Source organism: Phaethon aethereus (genome assembly GCF_964289735.1).
Source record: "Phaethon aethereus genome assembly, chromosome: Z".
Taxonomy (NCBI): domain Eukaryota; kingdom Metazoa; phylum Chordata; class Aves; order Phaethontiformes; family Phaethontidae; genus Phaethon; species Phaethon aethereus.
Window position 1 is genome coordinate 82,647,056 of NC_138577.1, and position 20,706 is coordinate 82,667,761.

The 20,706-nt window shown below is 41.6% G+C and overlaps 1 protein-coding gene across 1 annotated transcript; it reads left to right on the forward strand.

Moving 5' to 3' along the window:
* Window positions 1–517: 517 nt before the first annotated feature.
* LOC309415742 (V-type proton ATPase subunit S1-like protein) lies at window positions 518–20,419 on the forward strand (the record flags this gene model as incomplete). Its single annotated transcript, XM_082013345.1, has 8 exons — window positions 518–575; window positions 1,218–1,230; window positions 11,281–11,321; window positions 12,123–12,184; window positions 13,915–14,156; window positions 17,892–17,942; window positions 18,659–18,902; window positions 20,117–20,419. 8 exons carry the CDS (start codon window positions 518–520, stop codon window positions 20,417–20,419), a joined length of 1,014 nt encoding a protein of 337 aa, XP_081869471.1.
* Between the last annotated feature and the right edge of the window lie 287 nt (window positions 20,420–20,706).

Genomic DNA, 20,706 nt, shown 5'->3' on the forward strand with positions numbered 1-20,706 from the left:
AGTGATGTTATTTTAGAAAGCTGCCCAGTTCGTGGTGACCTGATACGTCATCTGAAGGTAACTGTAAAGTGTGCTGAAAAGAAATTGTGCTGTTTTCTGCCTGAGGAGATGCTAGACAAAGAGATAAATTATCCATGTTTAAAATTATGTCTGCAGTCTCATTCGTTGCATGTAAACTCAGTGCGTGTATAATCATTGCAGCATCAGGCAGAACAGCTGTCATCTCAGGGTCTCCATCAACGTTTCATGCAATCATATCATTTGACAGGGGGTTTACTGGACTGCGGTCACACGTTTGGGGATGTGTGGAATGCCAGCAATACTGACTAAGCTATCAGTCACTGATTGTTTGCTTCACAATCTTCACAAAACTGTGAATGCTTATGCTGAATATAACTGCCAGCTGCTTTCTCAAGTATGTTTTCTATGATGTAGATCCAAAAAAAAACCCAGTGTGTGAAGTACAGTAAGGTCTCCTGCTGTGCCACCTCCCTGTAGTAAAAATGTTTGAACTACCATGAAAAAGAACCAAGAAGAAGAAACTAACCAGGTAATAGCTGCTTTATCATCACAGGGTGAGTTTTGCATGACGAGTAATCACAAGCAAGATCTTGCCAGATTGGGAAAAAATAATGATAAACAGCAGTTTAATCCCTATATTTGGAATATTGGCTGCTTTTAGCCCACCATAGCCCATTTTGTAGGATGTAAACAAAACTGTTGACTTAACCATTGGCCTTGTCCTGCAGGAGGCTCATTGGATGCGTTGTGGAGTTGAATGTGACCTCGTGTTCCATAAAACAGTATGTCGGCTGTGCCCATGATCCTGTGTTCACCCTTTGTCCACTATGTATGCATGTAGTTGAAGCATGTGGCCGAGCAAGCTTTGGTTGATTCCAGTGTAAAACAGGCAAACGTACAATAGCGATTCGTCAACTGAATCACAAAAGCTCATCTGATCATGCCCTTGTCAGGACTACTGCATGTAAGGCTCCATTCAAGTTTTCTTTTTAAACTCAGTAATGTAGAGATGGTGGTTTTGTCATAATTCTTCACCAGAATGAGGTAAATGCTAAGGATTACTTCTTTGCTTTCAGTGGATCTAATTTCTTTTTACATACCACATGAGTCTGTCTGTCCTTGAAGCTCATAGAAAAGCAGCATTTTAAAGAACCGTATTGAATGCCTAATATTGTTGTTGTTGTTCTTATTATTAGCAAGTTTGAAGAGGTAAGGAAAGACTTTCTTCATTCCCTTTGCCTCAACGATTGTTTAAGATGATGACTGCTGAATAGTGTATTACGGTCAGCACCCATAGCATTAGTGTATAGTGAAGTTTATTTTCACTGATTTCTATGGGTTTCGCCTATGCTAGTGATTTGGCATTACATGTTTTCCTGGTTGTCTGCCAAAAAAACTTCTATTTCTGAGCAAATTAACATGTACTTTTCCTCTCTTTGACTATGTGTAATGGTGGTCTAGGAAGGCAGCATTTCTCTTCAAACTGATAGCACCATGGAAATGCACAGGCTGGAAGTACGATGAAATATATGTTCTGTTGACAAGAATGGACTACAGGACTTTATCTTGGATTCAGCCTGTTTGACATAGTTTAGCTGTGGTCTGCCTCATGTTGTTAATACTAGTCTCCTTTTCTCTGCCCTCAAAGGACACATGATTTGTTCATTTGTGTCGTACTTGTTTGTATTTCAGTGTTTTTGTTTCTTAGCCTTTGCTCCCATGCTCATGAAGAACATGTAGAGGACAGCAGCACATGAGTGAAATCCCAAGGCATCATCAGAATGCCTCTCTGTGCTTTCATACCCCACTTTCTTAGAAGGGACTATGGCTCAGGAGCACCGGAACGTTTAACAGGTTGGTGACATGAGTGGCCTCACAGTTTTTAGCAAGGTATATGGTACTTCTGCGTCCTTCCATGGCTGCTTAAAATTTTCAGCTGAGCCATGCCTTGGTTCTGGTGTAATTATTCCAAGTTTACCATCATACGTTTCTGGTGCTTCACAGAAAACTTAGAGATTATTTTCTTCAGGTCCTTGTTTATCACTATGCTCCTTTATCTCATTTTTGAAGCTGCGGTTCTCAGATAAATACCTGGATTCCTCCTTAAATTAGGTAGAAGCAGTACTACTGAAGACAAGCTATTGAGTTTTAAGATTAGTGAATACCCTGTATCGTTGAAAGAGAAATTAATTAAGATGGTAAATCCTTTTTAAGCGTTAGGATGCTAAAACCCCAATCTTATATCTGGAATGCAATGGACAGGAGCTCTTACTGGGTGAAGTAGGGCGTACTGTTATGATCACATCATTAGGTAGCTGTCCTTAGCTGCTGAGCATGAAAGCAGTGGGTGTGTGGGGGGTATGTATGTACATAGATAGGTGTATACACATAGCTGTTAGCAGGAGCAGGTTGTGACTGATAATTAAGTGGAGAAGGGTGCAGTGTGACTAAATGTCAGCTAAGCGCTGGTCCAGGCTTCCTTTTGAGAGTCAGCTGGCCAGGCTAAAAGTGGGTACCAAGAACCCGTTTCTGGCTGGGCCCCAGAGTTCCCGCCGGACTGGTCACAGATCCATGGCTCTGCTCATGAAGGTGGCCAGCCTGCACATGAACATGTTGCACAGCACTGTCATTGTACCTGGTCCACCAGTAAGTATCCTGATTTCAGCTTTCTCAGTCCTGTGTAGACACTTGGAATGCAAGCTGCAGTTAGGGAGCAGTGTATGGAGAACACGTGGGTCATAGGGTTTGAAGAGCCAGCTCATGTGCCTAGTCCTCTTTTTTGCCACTGTCGTGATTTAAACCTAGCTGGCAACTGAGCACCACGCAGCCACTTGCTCACTCCCCCACGGTGGGATGGGAGAGAGGATTGAAAGAGTCAAAGTGAGAAAACTTGTGAGCTAAGATAAAGACAGTTTAATAGGGAAAGCAAAAGCCGTGCACACAAGCAAAGCAAAATAAGGAATTCATTCACCACTTCCTATTGGCAGGCAGGTGTTCAGCCATCTTCAGGGAAGCAGGGCTCCAGCACGTGTAAAGGTGACTTGGGAAGACAGATGCCATAACTCCAAATGTCTCCCTGCTTCTCGTTCTTCCCCAAGCTTTATATGCTGAGCATGATATCGTATGGTCTGGAATATCGCTTTGGTCAGTTGGGGTCAGCTGTCCTGGCTGTGTCCCCTCCCAGCTTCCTGTGCACCCCCAGTCTCCTTGCTGGTGGACTGATGTGCAGAGCAGAAGAGGCCTTGACTCTGTGTAAGCACTGCTCAGCAATAATGGAAACATCCCTGAATTATCCACTGTGTTCAGCACAAATCCAGAACATAGCCCCATACTAGCTACTGTGAAGAAAATTAACCCTATCCCAGTTAAAACCAGCACAGCCATCATGAGCACAGCTCATGTACATTTTAAGAAGGCTGACGAGGACAGAGGGTCTCCAGAAGAGGTACCCGCGCCTGTGACCCATGTATCATTTGAGAATGACCTGTCCCAGAACCAACATGCCGTATTCGCAGTGATGGGTATGCACTTTGGTGTCTCAGTCTGAGAGTCCAGAAACAGAGGCACTGTAATTCTGTAGGCATTTAACAACTGTGGTCTGGCTTAGAGTTATCTCTAAGTATAAAAACAACTGAGCCAGAAAGCTGGACACACACAAGCTGAATTAGTGCTGGAGAAGGGAAACCAGTTCCAAATATTTGCCTCCTTAAGGTTGCTATGTCTGCTTTTACATCTGTAATGTGGGGATAATACTATTACTCTGAAGGTATTATAAGGTTTCAGAATCCATGTAATTCTTTCTGTGGTTATCATACGGAACGAGAAATTTCAGAGCTGTTTGGAAACAGCACCTTCACCTTTCTTTAAGGTTAGGGTTGAGTACAGGTAAGAAGTGCTCTTCAGTATGATTTTAGAGCCTGGAGAGACCATCTGATTTTATTTCTTTCTTCCGTAGCAAACAGCACACATCCTGGCACAATTTCCCCAGAAGGTGTAATCGTTAATTCGCAAGGAAGCTGAACCGTGCCAGTGGGAGGTGTCCGCCATCAGAATAAATCTGAGCACACGAAGAATTTCTCCCGTGGGTACCGGTGCAGCGAGTCCCACCCCCGATTGGCTGGCCCTGCTGCCCGTCACGCTTCCAGGCAGACCGTGGGCGCCCGGCTGCGCGCTGGACCAGAGGAGCAGATGTGCTGGGTGTGGAGGGACTGGCTCTCTTCTCAATGGAAAGAAACGCTGCTGTTAGGTTCCTGCTGCTTTTTCTGTACATGGGATTTGCTGTGCCTGTGGAGCAAATGATCGTGAGTATGGATGGCAGGTCAGTAATTGAGTGCGTACTCACAAACTCTGCCAGTGCAGTTGAGTGCGTGTTTTAAATGTTGTAATTTGGTCGTTTGTGCTGTATGGAAGCAGATTCAATCGTGGTTTAGGGTGTCAGGACGTGATTTTAATGTTCCTTTCAGGTTTGAAAACACCTGGAGCTAATACGGAAATTAATTACTTTTAAGGCTATGCTGCATTAAAAATGTAACTTTATAACTATTTTATAAACAATACTAGAAGTTATTTTAAAACGAGTGTTTTCTGGGCATCTGTCTTACATTTCATTACATTTTAATGACTCTCACACTGACTTTCCCTGGTCTGTGTAAAAACAAAGTTATAAATAGAATAACAGCAAGCATGTGAAAACTACTCCAAGAAACATAGTTACTAACATATTCTACTTGTGTAGAATGAATATTTGAGGCATGAATTCAATATTGCAAAGAGGTATTAAATTTATGAAGTTACTAGAGATTTGGATTTGTTATTGTTTATAGTGCTATTTAATTCTCTAATGAAATATAAATAGGAAGCCCAGATCATAGCAGGGGAAAGAGAGGGTTTTCTAGAGCCAAGCATTGCAGAAGTGAAAACAGCCTAAACTGTATTAGTTGAATCATGCCCCAAAGTCACTAATATCACAGATCAAATATGCTGATGAAGATCACAGCTGACAGTAAAATCTGTGCGTTTAAGGCAAGAAGGACATGTGGTGATTTGCTTAATCTTCTGTTAAGAAATCTGGTAGTCAGTTACCAATAAATGCTACAATATGTTTTCATTTAAATAGCTTGCTTTCTGTTCTCCTCTGCCAGTTTTCAGATTTGTTAGTGCCGCCTTAGTATGATTGTACTTTTCTGCAATCACGTCAAAATCTGAGTGAGAGCAAGCAGTGGAGCATTACATGAACTTTATTCTAACAAATATTAAGAAATGAAGTTGCAGTCTTGATGCCAGTGAATTGAATGGGGATTTTGCCTTTGCATTCAGTGGAGGTGGGATTGTGCCTGCACAGCATTAATCTGTTAGAAGTTATGTTAGCTCAATTTCTTTTTTTGTATTAAAAATGAAAGCTTGAGTATCTTGTTGTTCTGATCCAATTCCTTTCAGATAGTCCAGACATCCATTAAGATCAAACCCCAGTACTCGGTACATTGTAAAATAATTATGTACATCTGTGTCCCTGTGTAAAGTCACACATGAGGCTACCAAAATATGACACAGAATACTTAAAACTTAAAAACTATAGGAGTTATGGGCTTTGTAGATATTTCTTAATCATAGAACTTGAATACATTTAAAATGTAATAATATTTTTTTGTTAGGATGTTTCTTAGAAGGAACTAGCTTTTGCCCTGAATCTGGGTTCCCAGGCTTACACATTTATAATTTTAATAACTTCATTGAAATTACTTTTGTCCCTAGGATTACAAGCAGTTCATTGCTACCAGGCGCTCAGCAAGCATTCATCACCTTTCATTATAACTTTTTTTTAGTGCTTTTGAAGATTCACATGTTATTTTCCAATTAAATGCTTCATAAATTAATTGAAACTATTTCAACAGCCAGTGAGGTGGTCTGCAGCTGGACAATATTAGTATTAGAGTGGTAATTCTGAAGCACTTGAAATAGTGCAGTAAAGTACATTTTGCCATCTGATGCAGTTTGTCAGAGCAGCAATATAGAGGGTAAAAGACAGTGTGAATATGTCTTCCTTTAACCTGATGGTGTGAAAACTGTCTGTGGCCTCCACACTCGAGCACAGTTGACTACCTTGCTTACTCACGTGGCTCGTCTCATGGAGAAAAGACTGCTCATGTGAAAGTCTTTGAGGGCTGGAGTCTATATGAACATTTTCAGACGAACAAGCCAGACTTTTTTATCTTATATGGATAGATAATATCATCTGATAAGAGGGAATTTACACTTCTTTATACTTATAATCTTATTTAGTTGGGTTTTACATAGTGATTAGTCTTACCAGTGCTTTGTATTAGGGCTAATCCAATTTCATGTGGATTCCTGACATACTTGGTATGGTAAATTCAACATACAACATACATGTCTGGGTGTATCTGGGCTAGTTATTTACAAATTGGTAAGGAAAAATGTTAGTCAAAACATATACTCTGTGTGCAATTGAATTTGAAATTTTAGGGTAGAGTGGCTGAAAAAAATGGTAAATTTAAAAGTCTAGTCTCTAGTTCAGTGTGCCAGAAAGGATTTGCTGTCACTGATTCACAGGTCTTGCCACTGTTTGCTGGTGGTTTTGCAGGCAGTGGAGAAGGCGGCTCTAGTGCTAGCTGGTTTCCTGTCTCTTATGCATGTAATGAATATTTTTATGTACAAAAGGGAATACATATTTTTAATGTGTTGTGATTTCCCTATTTTTTCTTTCAATGCTTTTGTTCTATGAAACATGCTCCAACGGAGGGCAAAAGGGCTTTGGTTCCAGAGATCACCAGTGAATTCCCCAGCTTGCCTTTTGCTTGGAAAGGCTGCTGATTTGACAGCAGGATGGCTATTGAAGGCCACCTATCCCTGTCACAGATCACACACTTCTGTGACAAACTCAAGGTTATGAGCATCAAAGACAGCTGACCTCAACATCAACTTGTGCTTGCTCTGAAACCAGGAGGCGATCCTTCCCTTACGCCGCTGAATAGACTGTGCCATAGCTATCTGGCTTTAGTAAGACAAAGCAAAGACTGGAAGCCTTGCCATGATGGATTTCCCTCACCTGACTAACAGGCTGCATGCATTGTGCAGGAGGCAAGGAGGCAGCCAGCACTGCTAAAAAAAAAAGAGTAATGAACAGAGTAATGAACCTAGGAGTACCTAGGTGGAGTTACTTCGCTTGCATGCCTCCACCTGCCTCTCAAGTGCGCCTGCCATGTGGCTGATCGTATTTGTCATACTGTGGGTGCTTAGCGGTGGTTCCTGGGTCACTCTCTCCGCTGCATTCCTCATGAAAGCATGAATATTTCATTAGCTGTGCACATTCATCCATATTTGAGTATCATCGTGCTGAAAGCAGAAACTTGACATCTCTTTTGGAGCAACATGGCTGCTCATTGCTGTGGTTTTAAATGTGATGTACAGGAGGCAAACTGCGCTGTCATGAGCTCCCAACCGTAGGCTGCATGGAGGCTGGTTATAACTGTTGTGCTCAGGATGGAACCCCACAGGGGCATTCACGATGAGTATGCCTCATATATTCATTGTATGCTCTCATGAAGGCTTGGTGTTGCCTATGAATTAACATTCGTCAAGGTGATTTAATTGGTATGACCAAGGTATTAGCCTTATCTCAGAGAGGAAGCTAAGTAATCATAGAATAGTTTGGCTTGTAAGGGACCTTTTAAGGTCATCTAGTCCAGCCCCCTGCAATGAGCAGGGACATCTTCAACTAATCAATGATTTTTTTTTTAATTGACAATCATGAAAACAAAAATAACCTTTCCTCTTCCCAGAAGAACATAAACACCTTTCAAGTCCAGTGAGGGAATGAAATGAATTACACAATTTTACACCAATCTCCTCTCATCCTAATGCTTTAGTCTGCACACTACAGCGTGGTGATTTCCAAACCAGTGTAATGGGCTATGAGCTTTTAATTATGTGTGTAGGGAGGAGCTAAAGATATAACTAAGCATAAGCATACCAACCATATCCTGGGCTGCATCCAAAGCAGCGTGGCCAGCAGGGCGAGGGAGGAGATTCTGCCCCTCTGCTCTGCTCTGGGGAGACCCCCACTGCAGTGCTGCGTCCAGCTCTGGAGCCCTCAGCACAGGAGAGACATGGACCTGTTGGAGAGGGTCCAGAGGAGGCCCCAGCAGCGCTCCGAGGGCTGGAACAGCTCTGCTGGGAGGACAGGCTGCAAGAGTTGGGGTAGTTCAGCCTGCAGAAGAGAAGGCTTCAGGGAAATCTTATTGCAGCCGGCCAGGACTTCAAGGGGGCCTTTGAGAAAGATGGGGACAGACTTTTTTGCAGGGCCTGTAGCGATAGGACAAGGGGTAATGGTTTTAAACTAAAAGAGCGTAGATTCAGACTAGATTTAAGGAAGAAATTTTTCACACTGAGGGTGGTAAAACATTGTCACTGTGGTAGATGCCTTATCCCTGGGAACATCCCAGGTCAGGTTGGACAGGGCTCTGAGCAACCTGCTCTAGTTGAAGATGTCCTTGCTCACTGCAGGGGGGTTGGACTAGATGGCCTTTAAAGGTCCCTTCCAATCCAAACTATTCTGTGATACTATGATAGTGCATTCTGTTTTTTCATGCATCTAATTGTTAGATGTTATTGTTCTATGATTCTATGATAACTAAATATATATAGGTACAACTAAGTGTAACTCAAGTTAGTATTACTAACTAATTGACATTAATTTCCTTTCGGCGTGCCTCATTTTTGTAGCTATTACCATGAAAAAAGGCCCCCAAACTATCTTTTGCAGCCTGAAGGCACAATCTGTCTTGAAGGAAGTCTAGAAAAGAAAAATAAGGCTGCATCAAATCACAAAACCCATGTTCCTAATCTTTAGACTACCTAAGAGAGAGTTCTACCTGAGCAAGAAAACAAAGTTCTGTCCACTTTTGTCATGTCTTTTGTCACCTGCCTGTCAAAATGAGGATTACTTCTACCTGTCTCTGAAGGCTCGTCGCTACTGGCATGAGACCTTTGAGTGGCTTAGAAACCTCAGCTCAGCACGTTATAACCCTGGCTCCAAAAGTGGTAGTGTAGAGTGGGATCCACTCTGAAAGTGCACAGCCCCCTTGAAGTCACAGGATTTAACAGCTCCAACTGAGGAGAGAGGTGTTCTCACTATATGTAATTAAAACTGCCAGATTGATTTTAAATATTAAATAGTGTTAACTACACTGAACTTTTTTGAATGCAAGATCTTTTTAAGGTTCTTTCAGCTCAGGTCACAGCTACAGCTGCGGTGCTGCAGAACCTAGCTGTCCTTTTGTGCTGTGTTAATGTTTTCTCTGGAGACTCTCTTCTGCTTTATTGCTCTGGTTGCTGAAGGAACTGAGCAGCCTTCCCAACTGTCTAGAGCAAAACTGCTCATGAGACCTGCTGTTCGGCGGCAAAGTGACAAGCTGGAATACAGACACCACTTCACTTTTGTCTGTTTTGCCTTCTGGGTTTGAGGAGTTTGCAAGGGGACACAAGAAATCTGTTTGTGGCAGCAGAGAGTAAGCTTGCGAAAGGACATTCTCGCTGGAGAGACACTGATCAGAAGAAAGAGCCTGATGCCCTCCTGAACCTTGAGTGTAAACAAGACATTGCATGTGAAATCTGGGCTTTGCTGAAGCTGGTAACATTGCCATGGGTTTCAGGCAAGCCAGGTTCAGTGTGATCAAACTCCTGGACTGCCAGAGCCACAAGGACATGGCAGCAAGCAGGGCAGGCTCTAAGCCATCCCACCTTTCTCCTCTGGTGGCATTAGTTGTTTGAACTAATATTTATTTGGCATTAAGAATGCTGTGACAGAAGTTAGGTTGGGATCACTCCTGCAGTACGTGCTAGTGGGTAACACAGAACCCGCTACCCAGGGAGTCCATCAGAGAGTGTGTTCACCCAGCTGTTCAGGGGTTCTCCAGCGAGGCCGAGGCTTGACTGGGCACTTCAAATACCTTATGGTACCATCAAATACCTTATGGTACCATTTACACATAAATACTGAAAAGTGCTTTTATTCCTAGTCCTGATCTGCTGGTCTTTGTTTATATATTTTCAAGTATTTTGCTTTTGTGATGGGTTGGAAAGGTGGTAAGAAACAAGACAAGAAAAAGAAACAGAAGTGCATTACCATGTGAAGTGGCTGTGGGGCAGGTCTGGTCTAACCATCGCTTATGGCCTGGAAGGCACTGTGCAGGTAGAAGTAGGGCAGGGTGTTCAGAGTCTCTGTGGGACGATACTCAGCTGTGAGTGTGGGAGTGCCCATGTCTTCACCTGCTAGCGAACGCTGACGGCAGACTTGAAAAGTGGACATGTGTTATCAGATCAGTACATCAATCCACTGTAAGGGGCTGCAGATCCCAAGGAAGCTGCTGTGGTGTGGAGGGGGCAGGAAGGTGTTCCTGTGACTCAAGGAGTGGACTCTGGTCCTAAGGGAGAGCCTGCTTTCCTGGACTTCAATCTTGTAGGTCTTTTGGTGATGTACATGAATCTACTGGGCTTGAGTCTCTAGTTCAGGAAAGCTGATCATACACCAGTTGAAAACTTATTCCTAAATTGTACCAAAGAAGAATATCAAAGGCTGAAAATTTCACAAGCCTGGTAGTTGTCACTTGTGATGTGCTTCACTGCACCCTACCTTGCAGCTTACTTTCATGGGATATGGGATTGCTTGGAACCATTCAGGACCTTTCTTTAGACGGCTGTACATCTGGGCTTAAGGCATACTAGCCCAGTCCATTTGCTTTGTCCTGGAGGAGCTCAACATGTTGCTTCTGATCCTCACTGGGAGCTGAGGATGGTGCAGCGCTATCCTTGCGTTCCCCTGATTGCGGGCTGGAACGGCTTCAGCCTCTAACCCAAAACTGATGTCCCATGGAGAGAGACAAGAGGGGTAATGAAGACTTTAGTCAATATGGTGTGGATATGGGAATGCCCGGTGGGTCTGACCCACCTGAGGGATCTCTGAAAATGAGACATTTTTATCCTGGGTACAGTGGCTTTGGGATTAATTTGCCCTGTTCCTGTGACATTAACCAGCCGAGGGTCTGAGTTTTGAATGTTTTATTGAATGAAGCAGGAATAGGAGCTCTCCCCAGGAAACTTGCTGCAGATGTTAAATCCAGATGCTGTACAGTAAATATTCTTCTCTTCTCTTCTCTTCTCTTCTCTTCTCTTCTCTTCTCTTCTCTTCTCTTCTCTTCTCTTCTCTTCTCTTCTCTTCTCTTCTCTTCTCTTCTCTTCTAGTTCACATGCGCTTTCAGATCAAGATTCTCTGCAGAGAAATGGTAAGGCTTCTTTTTTCTGGTGGGCTGAATGCCTGGATACCAGCTCTAAAAGATCTTAATTCCCAGATGTTACTTCTATTTGCATTACTGACTCTTCTCTCAAATGTTTTGTTAAAGCATATCCCTCTTTAACAAATACCCTTTAAAGGATTTGCCTGGTTATAATTGTCATTTACTGACTGACTCTGAGATACAGTGAAAATGTGGAAGAAAAAAGTATTCACTCTTCTTTTTTTTTTAAACCAAATGAAAACGGAGTTAAATGTTTGAAGGATGGAGCTGTGAGTGTCCATGAAATGATCTGTCATCTGTGAAACTTCACTCTCCTGGCAAGCAGTCAGGCTGTCAGATTATTTGTCACAGCTTCCCATCTCTGGCCAGTGCAGGGAAAGAAAGTCCCACCTGTAGTTACATGCTTTTGCTGGGCAATTCAACACACATCCTTTGATAAAAGGGTTTGATGTGCAAAGAAAATAAGTTTTTGTTAAGTGTGTTTGGGATGTATAAATACATGTATGGGCTGAATCCTGTCATTTTTGGTCACTGGAGTTCTTCCCGGTAAGGGTGGCGAGATGTTCAATGAAAAGAGGAACCTTGTTGTACGAGTAACGTAAACTAGAAAATGGATGTATTGAAGGCAGTGTTTGCACCAGGCCAAATATTTTCCAAACCAATTCAGGTATTCTGAAATACACATTTTGTGCAGGGATAATTATTGTTTACATAAGAATTTGCAAGATTATGCTTTTATAAATGTTTGGATGTTTTCTTTGTAGGCTAATAACACACTTTCTTCTGCAGGTCGACGTTCTGATGGTAGTGTGAAGCCAAAATTTAATGTCAATCAAGTAGCAATTACACAGGTAATGTTTGAAGGAACTGGATCTGTGAAGTTTTTTCATAGTATATTGAGATCTTAATTTGCATTATTGAATTAAATAATACATGGTTTCAAGAAATAGCCAACAGAACTGTCTAAATCATTATGATGTGGTACTGATTCACCATGTGCTGTACAAGATACCTTCTGCTTTTCTGAGAAGTGAGGTGAGACTTCAGTTGCTGTTCCTAGTGCTGGCTGGCAGTGGGTTTGAGCACAGGGTCTTACTGAAAGAACCAGATCCTATCATCCATATTCTGTACAATGCCATTTGACTGCTGTGGTCAGTATTTTGCTTGTGTCACTTGGTACTGAAAGAACAGCTGAAGCAAAACTGCTGATTGTTTAAATTTAGTTGGAGTTTTTCCTGAGTCCAGTGAAAAACTGAGCATAAAAGGCTTCCTTATCAAAGATGCTGCAAATGTTGCAATCTAATGTAAGTAATCTGTTGATTAAATCTCTCTCATCTGTACTTATGAGAAGACAGCCTTATCATTTATACAAATGACAATCATAGTCAATGTTTCTTGCTGGCTGTTGCATCACATTTTCTGACCATGGTCTTACCTTGCTTCAGCTTGTTGCTGTGAGTACTTACTAATGTTAATCCTGAAGCAGTCTTGTGCCATCTGTAAGGTCAAGTATCAAAAGGAGTCTTTCAGGGTCTGAGATGGCAGACATGATTTGCTAATCTGAACAGAAAAGAAAATCTGTCTTTAATCCAAGACAAAGCGTTGGGGCTTAACCACATCCCTTCTGGAGCCTGGTAGGATGCTGTTTATGACTGGGACTCAGCATACCTCTCTTGTTTGTACATTATTTGAACTTGCTTAATCATATGACATGCAAAACAGCCATGCAGACATTGTATATGTTATCATATTCAGATTGTACATATGTGTAGATGGAAAAGAGTTGGTGTCTGGGAATTTTAGGTTGAGATACAGAAATGACAGTTAAATTTTCAAGTCCTTTCTGGGCTCTAATTCACTGTCTCAAATTACATTGTATCTCTCAATGACAGCCAAATTGTCCTCCTTTTGCTATGAAATATAGCTTAGAAGGGATAGCATTTTTCTAATGTCTGCTGATGACATGGAAGCTGCAGTCCTCAGGTTTTAATCTTGTGAATGACTGATTTTGTAAAGGTATTTTCCTGATTTTGCAAAGGTATTTTCCTGATTTTGAAGCCATTGGGAGCCAAACTGTCTGCAGGTAGATGTAAGCTTGGACATTTCGTTCACCTGGACAGCTGCCTGGTGTGCTTTCAGCGTGGTAGGCTATGTCCTTGGCCTAAGCTGAGTCTTCTTTAGTGTGTTGCAGTAATTTTTACAGATGTCCTAGAGAGTCTTCTGCTGGGGAGACCACATTGTTATTCCAGCTTTGCTTCAATTGTATATATTGGGCAGCCCTACGGTGAGATGGGAGCATGCTAGGAATGTGGTTTGCCCCAGAGGTACTACCCTAGTAGAAAAAATATAACTTCTATTGGCTCTCTTGCCAATTGTGCTGGAGCTAGAGATCTGTATGGTGCCATGCCAATGGTGGGAAGGGATTAGCCAGATTTTTCTTCTTCCTCAGTTCAGTACTGCTGTGGCTGAAAACTGGCTTCACAGATACTCTTCAAGTGGTGGCCTCATTTATTCTGATAGGATGGAGAGTAACTCCTGAAATACACATCTTCTGATACTGATGTTTTATGTGGACAATCAGGTTGTCAGCTACAACTTGAGCAGGAAAGGACAGTGGGAAAGAGCATCCTGGAGGCCGTTCACCCACAGCCACTCCAGCCCTCTCAACGTCACAGTGAATGGCATTCCCTGCATTCTCTTCCGGGCCAAGAGGATCGTGATTAAGTTTGAAAACCACACACAGCTGGATTTGACGGAGATGACATTTGGTGTCCATGCAACCGTGGATGTTGGAGATTCAAACTGCAGTGAAGACAATGCAATGTAAGGTGGCATTCTACTCTGCCAGTGGAACTAGTACCAGATAACAAGCCTAGTAAATACATACTCAAGGAAACTGATCTTGTATTATGTGGTATAGAGCCCCAGGGACATGTTCTTTCCTATAATGTCCTGACGTTGCAGGCAGCAGGGTAGCATGGGTTATATACTTTCACACCGGTCTTTCATGGGCCGCATATGTACATATCTGTCTTCATCTCTTGCAGTGGTGTAGTCAATCCTTGGGGCCAGCCAGTTTTGCTCTTAGTGCCTGTGGCTGAAGCTGTTGATCTCTTTAGTCTCCAACTGTTTAGTTAGCTGCTTGGGAGATTGAATAAATGGATCCTGTGCTGAATATGGGGGCTTAAGGGCTGTCTGTGCATGAGTACTTATCTCTTCACAGAATGTGTGTCAACAGTAATGTAAACCATTGGTACAAGATGCAGATACATGTTTAGAAACAGAGTAAAGTAGCCTCAATTCCCAGGATGTGATTCATGAATTGCTGAAGCCGAAGACTGGATTCACTACAGATTTGCATGTGACCTGAAGAGTCTCCAAAAACCTGAGCTCTGCATCACAGTCTGTCATGAATTTCTTCAGCGTGAAGAGCACAATACTTTGCTCCTGATAAACCTGAGTGAGAGCTATGTATTAACCTAACTGGATCCAAAAGCCTCCAATCCCATGGCCATACTAGAAAGGCATGGAGGTTTTTTGATTTCCTTTGTAGTGTACCTGACCACTTCTCTCCCTCCATGTAGTATGCTGGCTGGCTTCATGTCTAATACCAGGTCGTTGATTCCACTCTGGTAGGCAACAGTCTGAAAATTAGAAGATGGATACTGAACTGGGCACATGCTGAACATGAGCATTGTGTCTACCCCATAAATGGAGTTTAAATCTTTAATGACATGAGAATAGAAATAGCATGACTAAAACAAGCAATTTCATATAGCTCCTGTACAACATTTCACCTGTACACCTAAAGACATCTCCACAGAAAGTAAGTGTTATCTCTTTCTGGTTATACATCTGTGAAGGATAATCCAAGGTGCATAGAAATTTTAGTGAGGCTACAAGAAAACTAAAGGCATAGTTGAAAAGAACGCCAGATTTTCTGCCCATGATATCACAGTATTCAACAAAGCAGTCTGAGTTTTGCATCATCAGCATGTGAACTAATCCAGGACTGTGTTTTGAAAGGCAGAGATAGAGAATGGAACATTACTATTTTAAAAATAAGAAGTAATAACTTAACAAACATTCTTTCTTCTGTTCTGATCTGCAATTCAGACAGTATCTTAATCTTATTAGTAATGATTGTAACCTAATAGAAAATATACAAAAGTAAGAGTTTCAAAACACAAAGTATAGTTTTATAGTTGTTCGTAAGTCTTGAAAAATCAGACAGTGCAGTGGTAGACTGCACACTCCTGCTGGAGCTGCTGTTTGGAGACTCTTAGATTTGGGCAGGCCACTCTGTCTGCCTGCCTGTCACAGGTACCTTTGTAGTTGGTTACTGTAGTGGATGCTTCCTTCTGTAAATACAGAGTTCTAAGAAATTAGTACTTGTCCTGGCTCTGGCTGGGAGGGAGATAATTCTCTTGTGTTTTGGGTTTGTGGCTAAAACAGTGTTCATCACACAGCAGTGTTTCTGCTCTTGCTGAGCTGTGGTTGCACAGCATCCAGACTTTCTCTGTTTGTCACTCTGTGCCTGCAGTAAATAGGTTGAGGTTGGCAAGAGACTGGGAGTGGACAATGCCTGCACAGCTGACCCGAGCTGGCCAAATTTGTGTTTCCTGACATACAATGTCATGCTCACCAATAAAAACTGGATAGAGGAAGAATAAGTGGGTGGCGGTTGTGTCTTCCCGGGTGGCCATTGCTCAGAGGTTCACTGGGCATAGGTCTGCTCCTGGGAGATGATCAGTGATTGCCCATGCAAAAGTTTGGTGTTTTTTTCCCCCTCTTTCCCTCACTTATTAAACTCTGTCTTGACCCATGAGTTCTTTCTCTTTTGCTCTTCTTATTCTCTCCTCTGTCCTGCTGTGGAGTGAGGGGGGGAGTGAGTGAGTGGCTGTGTAGGTCAACCCACCACAGGGCTGTATATTCTGCTTTATGCAATATGTTGGAAGATATTTGGGAATTTATAGAACACAGTATTCATTAAACAAGATGCAGGAAGAGTCAGGAAGCAGAACAACTCTACAGCATACCCTTGACATACCTTTTATTAGTTTTTCACCATATCTGAGGTTTGGTCTCAAAATCTGTGGGTCCAGACCCATCTCATCTGCCATGTCTTCTCATCTTTCTCTTGGTTTCTCCCATAGTTTTCTGAGTAGCCTCAAACTAGGGACACAGCTGCTAAAGGCACTCAGGACCTTGATGCTTAGTTTGAAGTTGAGGCTGGCATTTTTTTGCTGGGGTGGAGACACACTGTGACTACTGAGCCTTTTCTTTTCTGTGGAGAGAGAGAGGAAAATGCTACCCCTTCCCAATGGTTTTGCTTTCTTACATGTCCTATACCTTGTTATTTGGGATACACTGAGAAATACTAGTCCCACTGACTCCTGCCTTTTGAATGTGCTCCAGAATCCTAACGAAGAAAGCCCTGTCTTGTTCTGGCTCTCACTAGGATGGATTTGTCAGGACATTTGACAGATTGCATGAACAGATCTGTGGCATCTCTGCTAGATTCCACGTATCAAGTAATTAGAAACTGTATGTTTCAAGTAACGAATCACCCATTGCCACGGACAGCATCTAAGTACTGATCATGGTATCTCTATGTGCTCTACAGATAAGAAAATGAATCAGGATTAGACTCAGTGTAATTGCCAAATACAAGTCTTGTGTTAGATTTTTTGGTCAACCTGCATTTGACTGTAGAAGAGAAGGGAGAAACTGGCTTGAATGTTGCTCTGTCATCTCAGGTTTAAGGACTGACCTAAATTATGCCTAAATTGATGGCTGAATGCTCACAGGATGCATTGCCCAGCTTTTCTTACCCCAGAAAAGTCCCTTAAACTTCTCCCTTCTCCAGCCATCTCTGTTAAGACAATACTCTGTTGTGGCTTTAGGTCAGCTTTCAAGCTACTTTACACTGTCTGATTGGTGCAAAGTAGCTGGAGCAAGGAAAAAATGCTTGGCACAACATATATGTATTTTATATACAAATACAATAATCCAACCTGTGGGGTTTTTTTTATGCACCAACTTCTGGATCAGGCCACTGAGTTTAAAGCTGTATTTGCCTGTGTCTAATCCTCAACTGTCTATGATTTCCCTTTGTAATATAGCGCAGGATAGTCTAGATTCAGTGTTCTGGCTTATTGGACCAATATTAGTCAAGGTACAAGAAGTCATCTAGATCTCGTATGAAGTCATAGGGCTAGCTGTTTTTCTTTCTTTTCTGCAGCTTTAGGTTTAGAAGTCTTTCAGATCCTCATGGTTTCTTTGTTTTTTCTCTAGCTTAGTCTGAAAATGTTACATCAACAGTGAGTATCTATTATGCAGGTTTTAAGAGGCAAAATGTTACTATTAAGCCAAAAAAATGTATACCACTTAATCATGCAGTGCTACAATGCATTCATTCCAGAGACGGTGGAAGGTTGGTAGAGTGTGCATAATGTATACTCCATGTATAACTACACTTAATCTTTTGTGCTGCTTCTTGCTCTTAAGATTTCTGAAGTTTTTATTTAGCCTGACGTTACTTGCTTTTTGACCTAGGCTTTCTCTGAAGTTTGGTGACATTGGCAATCTAAAGGGACTTATTATTAGGTAAGTTTATATGATAAAGAAAATATTATATAATCACATGTAATATCCATTGTTATACAGTTGCTTGTGCAATTTGTTTTAGGAGAATTTGTGTAAGCAAAAATAATGTGATAGAACTGTTGACTGTATAACCAAGACACCTGCATTTAATAGGTCTGTCATTTGCCTGCCTTGTTTTATTAAGGCATTTCTTCTGTGTTGACTTTTCTGTTCACGAAGAAAGTTCAGGTCATCTTTTTTGAATAGAATGTTCCCATGTCTGAGATTTTTGCTAAACCTTGCTAATTGGCTACATTTTTGTCTGGGAATTTTGCCACAAGGACTGATAGTGTGGGCTGCTCAGGCATTAGACTGTAACCTACTTCATGTTTGCTTCTTGGCGATCAAAGAAAACAGCATTTCTTGATAATTTTCTGTATCTTGCATGTAAGTAAAATACCAGTGTTGCATACAGATTTTTCTCAGTCATGTAGGGCAAATCCCTCACCTTTCCTCTCACTGTGTAGGAGAGCAGCAAACTCCTTCAGCTGCCGCAATGAAGAAACTCAAATCATTTTCCAGACTAATAGGAGCTAAAGCTCACACTGATATAAATGGATGAAACTCTGGTAACACCAGTGTGCTTTCTGAGATTGTTCAACATGTGAATTGAATAGTTCCAGCTCTTAGTTAAACTTGCTTGCTTATTCATCTTTTTTCCCATACAATATTTTCAGGTTCTTATTAACAACCAGCTATTACCAGCTATCTGTTCAGAACTGGTTCAGTTTACAGAGACTGCAACTTCTTTACAACCACTCCATACAAGCGACATTTAATGCAACCAGAATATATGCTCCAGCAAGTTACTCCTACCACTGTGAACATGTGAGCAGCTTGCAGAGATATGATGCACTCCTCATACCCAGCTCTGCAAGTGATCTTTCAAAGCTTTGGGAAGTCACTTTTATTGATTTCCAGGTAATGTCATGGGATTAAGCCAAATGGATCCCATAGGTAGACTGATGGGAAATTTTGTGCTTCACTGCCAAGAAAGTGTAATGACCTTCCATGTACAGTGTACAGGATCTCCATGGAACTTGAAGTAGAAATGAAGACTTAAAAGTATTATACTTCCTGTCAAAGGAAGTGAAAGGCTATATAGATTTTTCTGTAGTCTCTTGCTTGGATTTCTCTTTAGTGTTGGGAGTAAATTTAACTTGCAGTGTTATATCTCTCTGAGCTGGGCTGTAAAACCTGGCATCAATAACAGCATCAGTCATCAAGTATGGGATTCATCTCACTTACTTAACTTTTGATGCCTAGTTTTAACCTTGTGCCCTGATTATAGTCACCCCAAGCTGCCTTTAAAGCCGGTGGATAATTCCTCTGACTCATCTTAAGTCCTTATTTTAGGATGAGGTTAATCTTTTGAAAGTGCCTATTTTTCTGAATTTGACAATAAGGGGGCCTAAGATAACTGGACTTGGATGTCTTACTTTTAGATACCTAAGTCATCAGGCATGAATACATGAAAAAGGGGATTGAGGGGGAAAGCTGACCTCCCTTTTCTCACCATGTGATCAATGCCCATAGACTGATTTAGTAGACCAGACAGTTAATTCCCTGAATAATACCAGTGTCGTAAACTTCATGTTGGAACTGAAGCCACAAGCAAGACTTACTGGTATTGGCCACAGCTGAATGCAACTTCATGTAGTTTAGCTGATTTGCTGCCATATACCGTACACTTGGATCTGGTGAGAAAAATCTAATATTAGCATAGGCAATATATTTCCTTGCGTGTTGTGTTGAAGTTTATGCAGTTTGAAACAGAGACTCTGGAGATTCTCAACAAATGATGCTGGAAATGCACCGTTAACTTGACAGGTACCACGTTTGCAATTAAATATTACTGGGCTATCAGGAGCGATTGCAGAAGATTTTGTTTAAAACGCAACTGCAAATCCTTTGGGCAGCAGAGTGAAGGGGATTAGAATAATTAGTGGTTTCTACAGGACTGACCTGGATAAACTCTGAGCATTAACTCCAGCTAGCACTGATGGATACAATTTTGCTATAAGCAGATATTAAATTAAAAATTCTTACCGGCATTAGGAGCAAATTCATGACGTAGTGTGTAACCAAGACAGCAAATACTTTATTTAATATGAGTCCTTTTGTTCTCTTTGTAGATTCAAGGTTTTAACATTCAAGAAGGACATTTTGCCTATGCAAAAGACTGTGCATCCTTTTTCTCTCCAGCAATACTTATGGGACTGGTTATGTCGCTGATTCTGCTGCTGGTTCTTGCCTATGCTCTTCATATGTTGATCTACCTGAAATCTCTTGACAGGCACTATGAGTGCAAAGCTTCTCCTGCCTATTTTGCACAGATAAAAGACAATGACATAGGGGATGAGAAAGAACCGCTGAGAAGCAGTGGGAATGAGTTATATGAACTTAGAAACCAACAGTTCTGTAAAATCTATATTTAGCAAGTATGCAGCTGTCTCAGTGAAACAAGTGGTATTTTCTTCTGCTGGCACTGTCATATGTAGTTCGTGCAGATTTTTCAGGAACTGATGAAATGAAAAATAGGTAGCAGACTGTTTAGCTAGTTACTGTCTGTTATTTATTGGTAACCATCTCAAAGATGCCTTGGGAAACAAGATGAGAGAAAAAAATCTCCATTGGCAGTAAGAGATTTTATGTGGTAGGAGTTTATTCCTGTAGTATGAAACCAAAATGCATATCTTTTCAGGCAGCTTATGAAGTCCTGAAA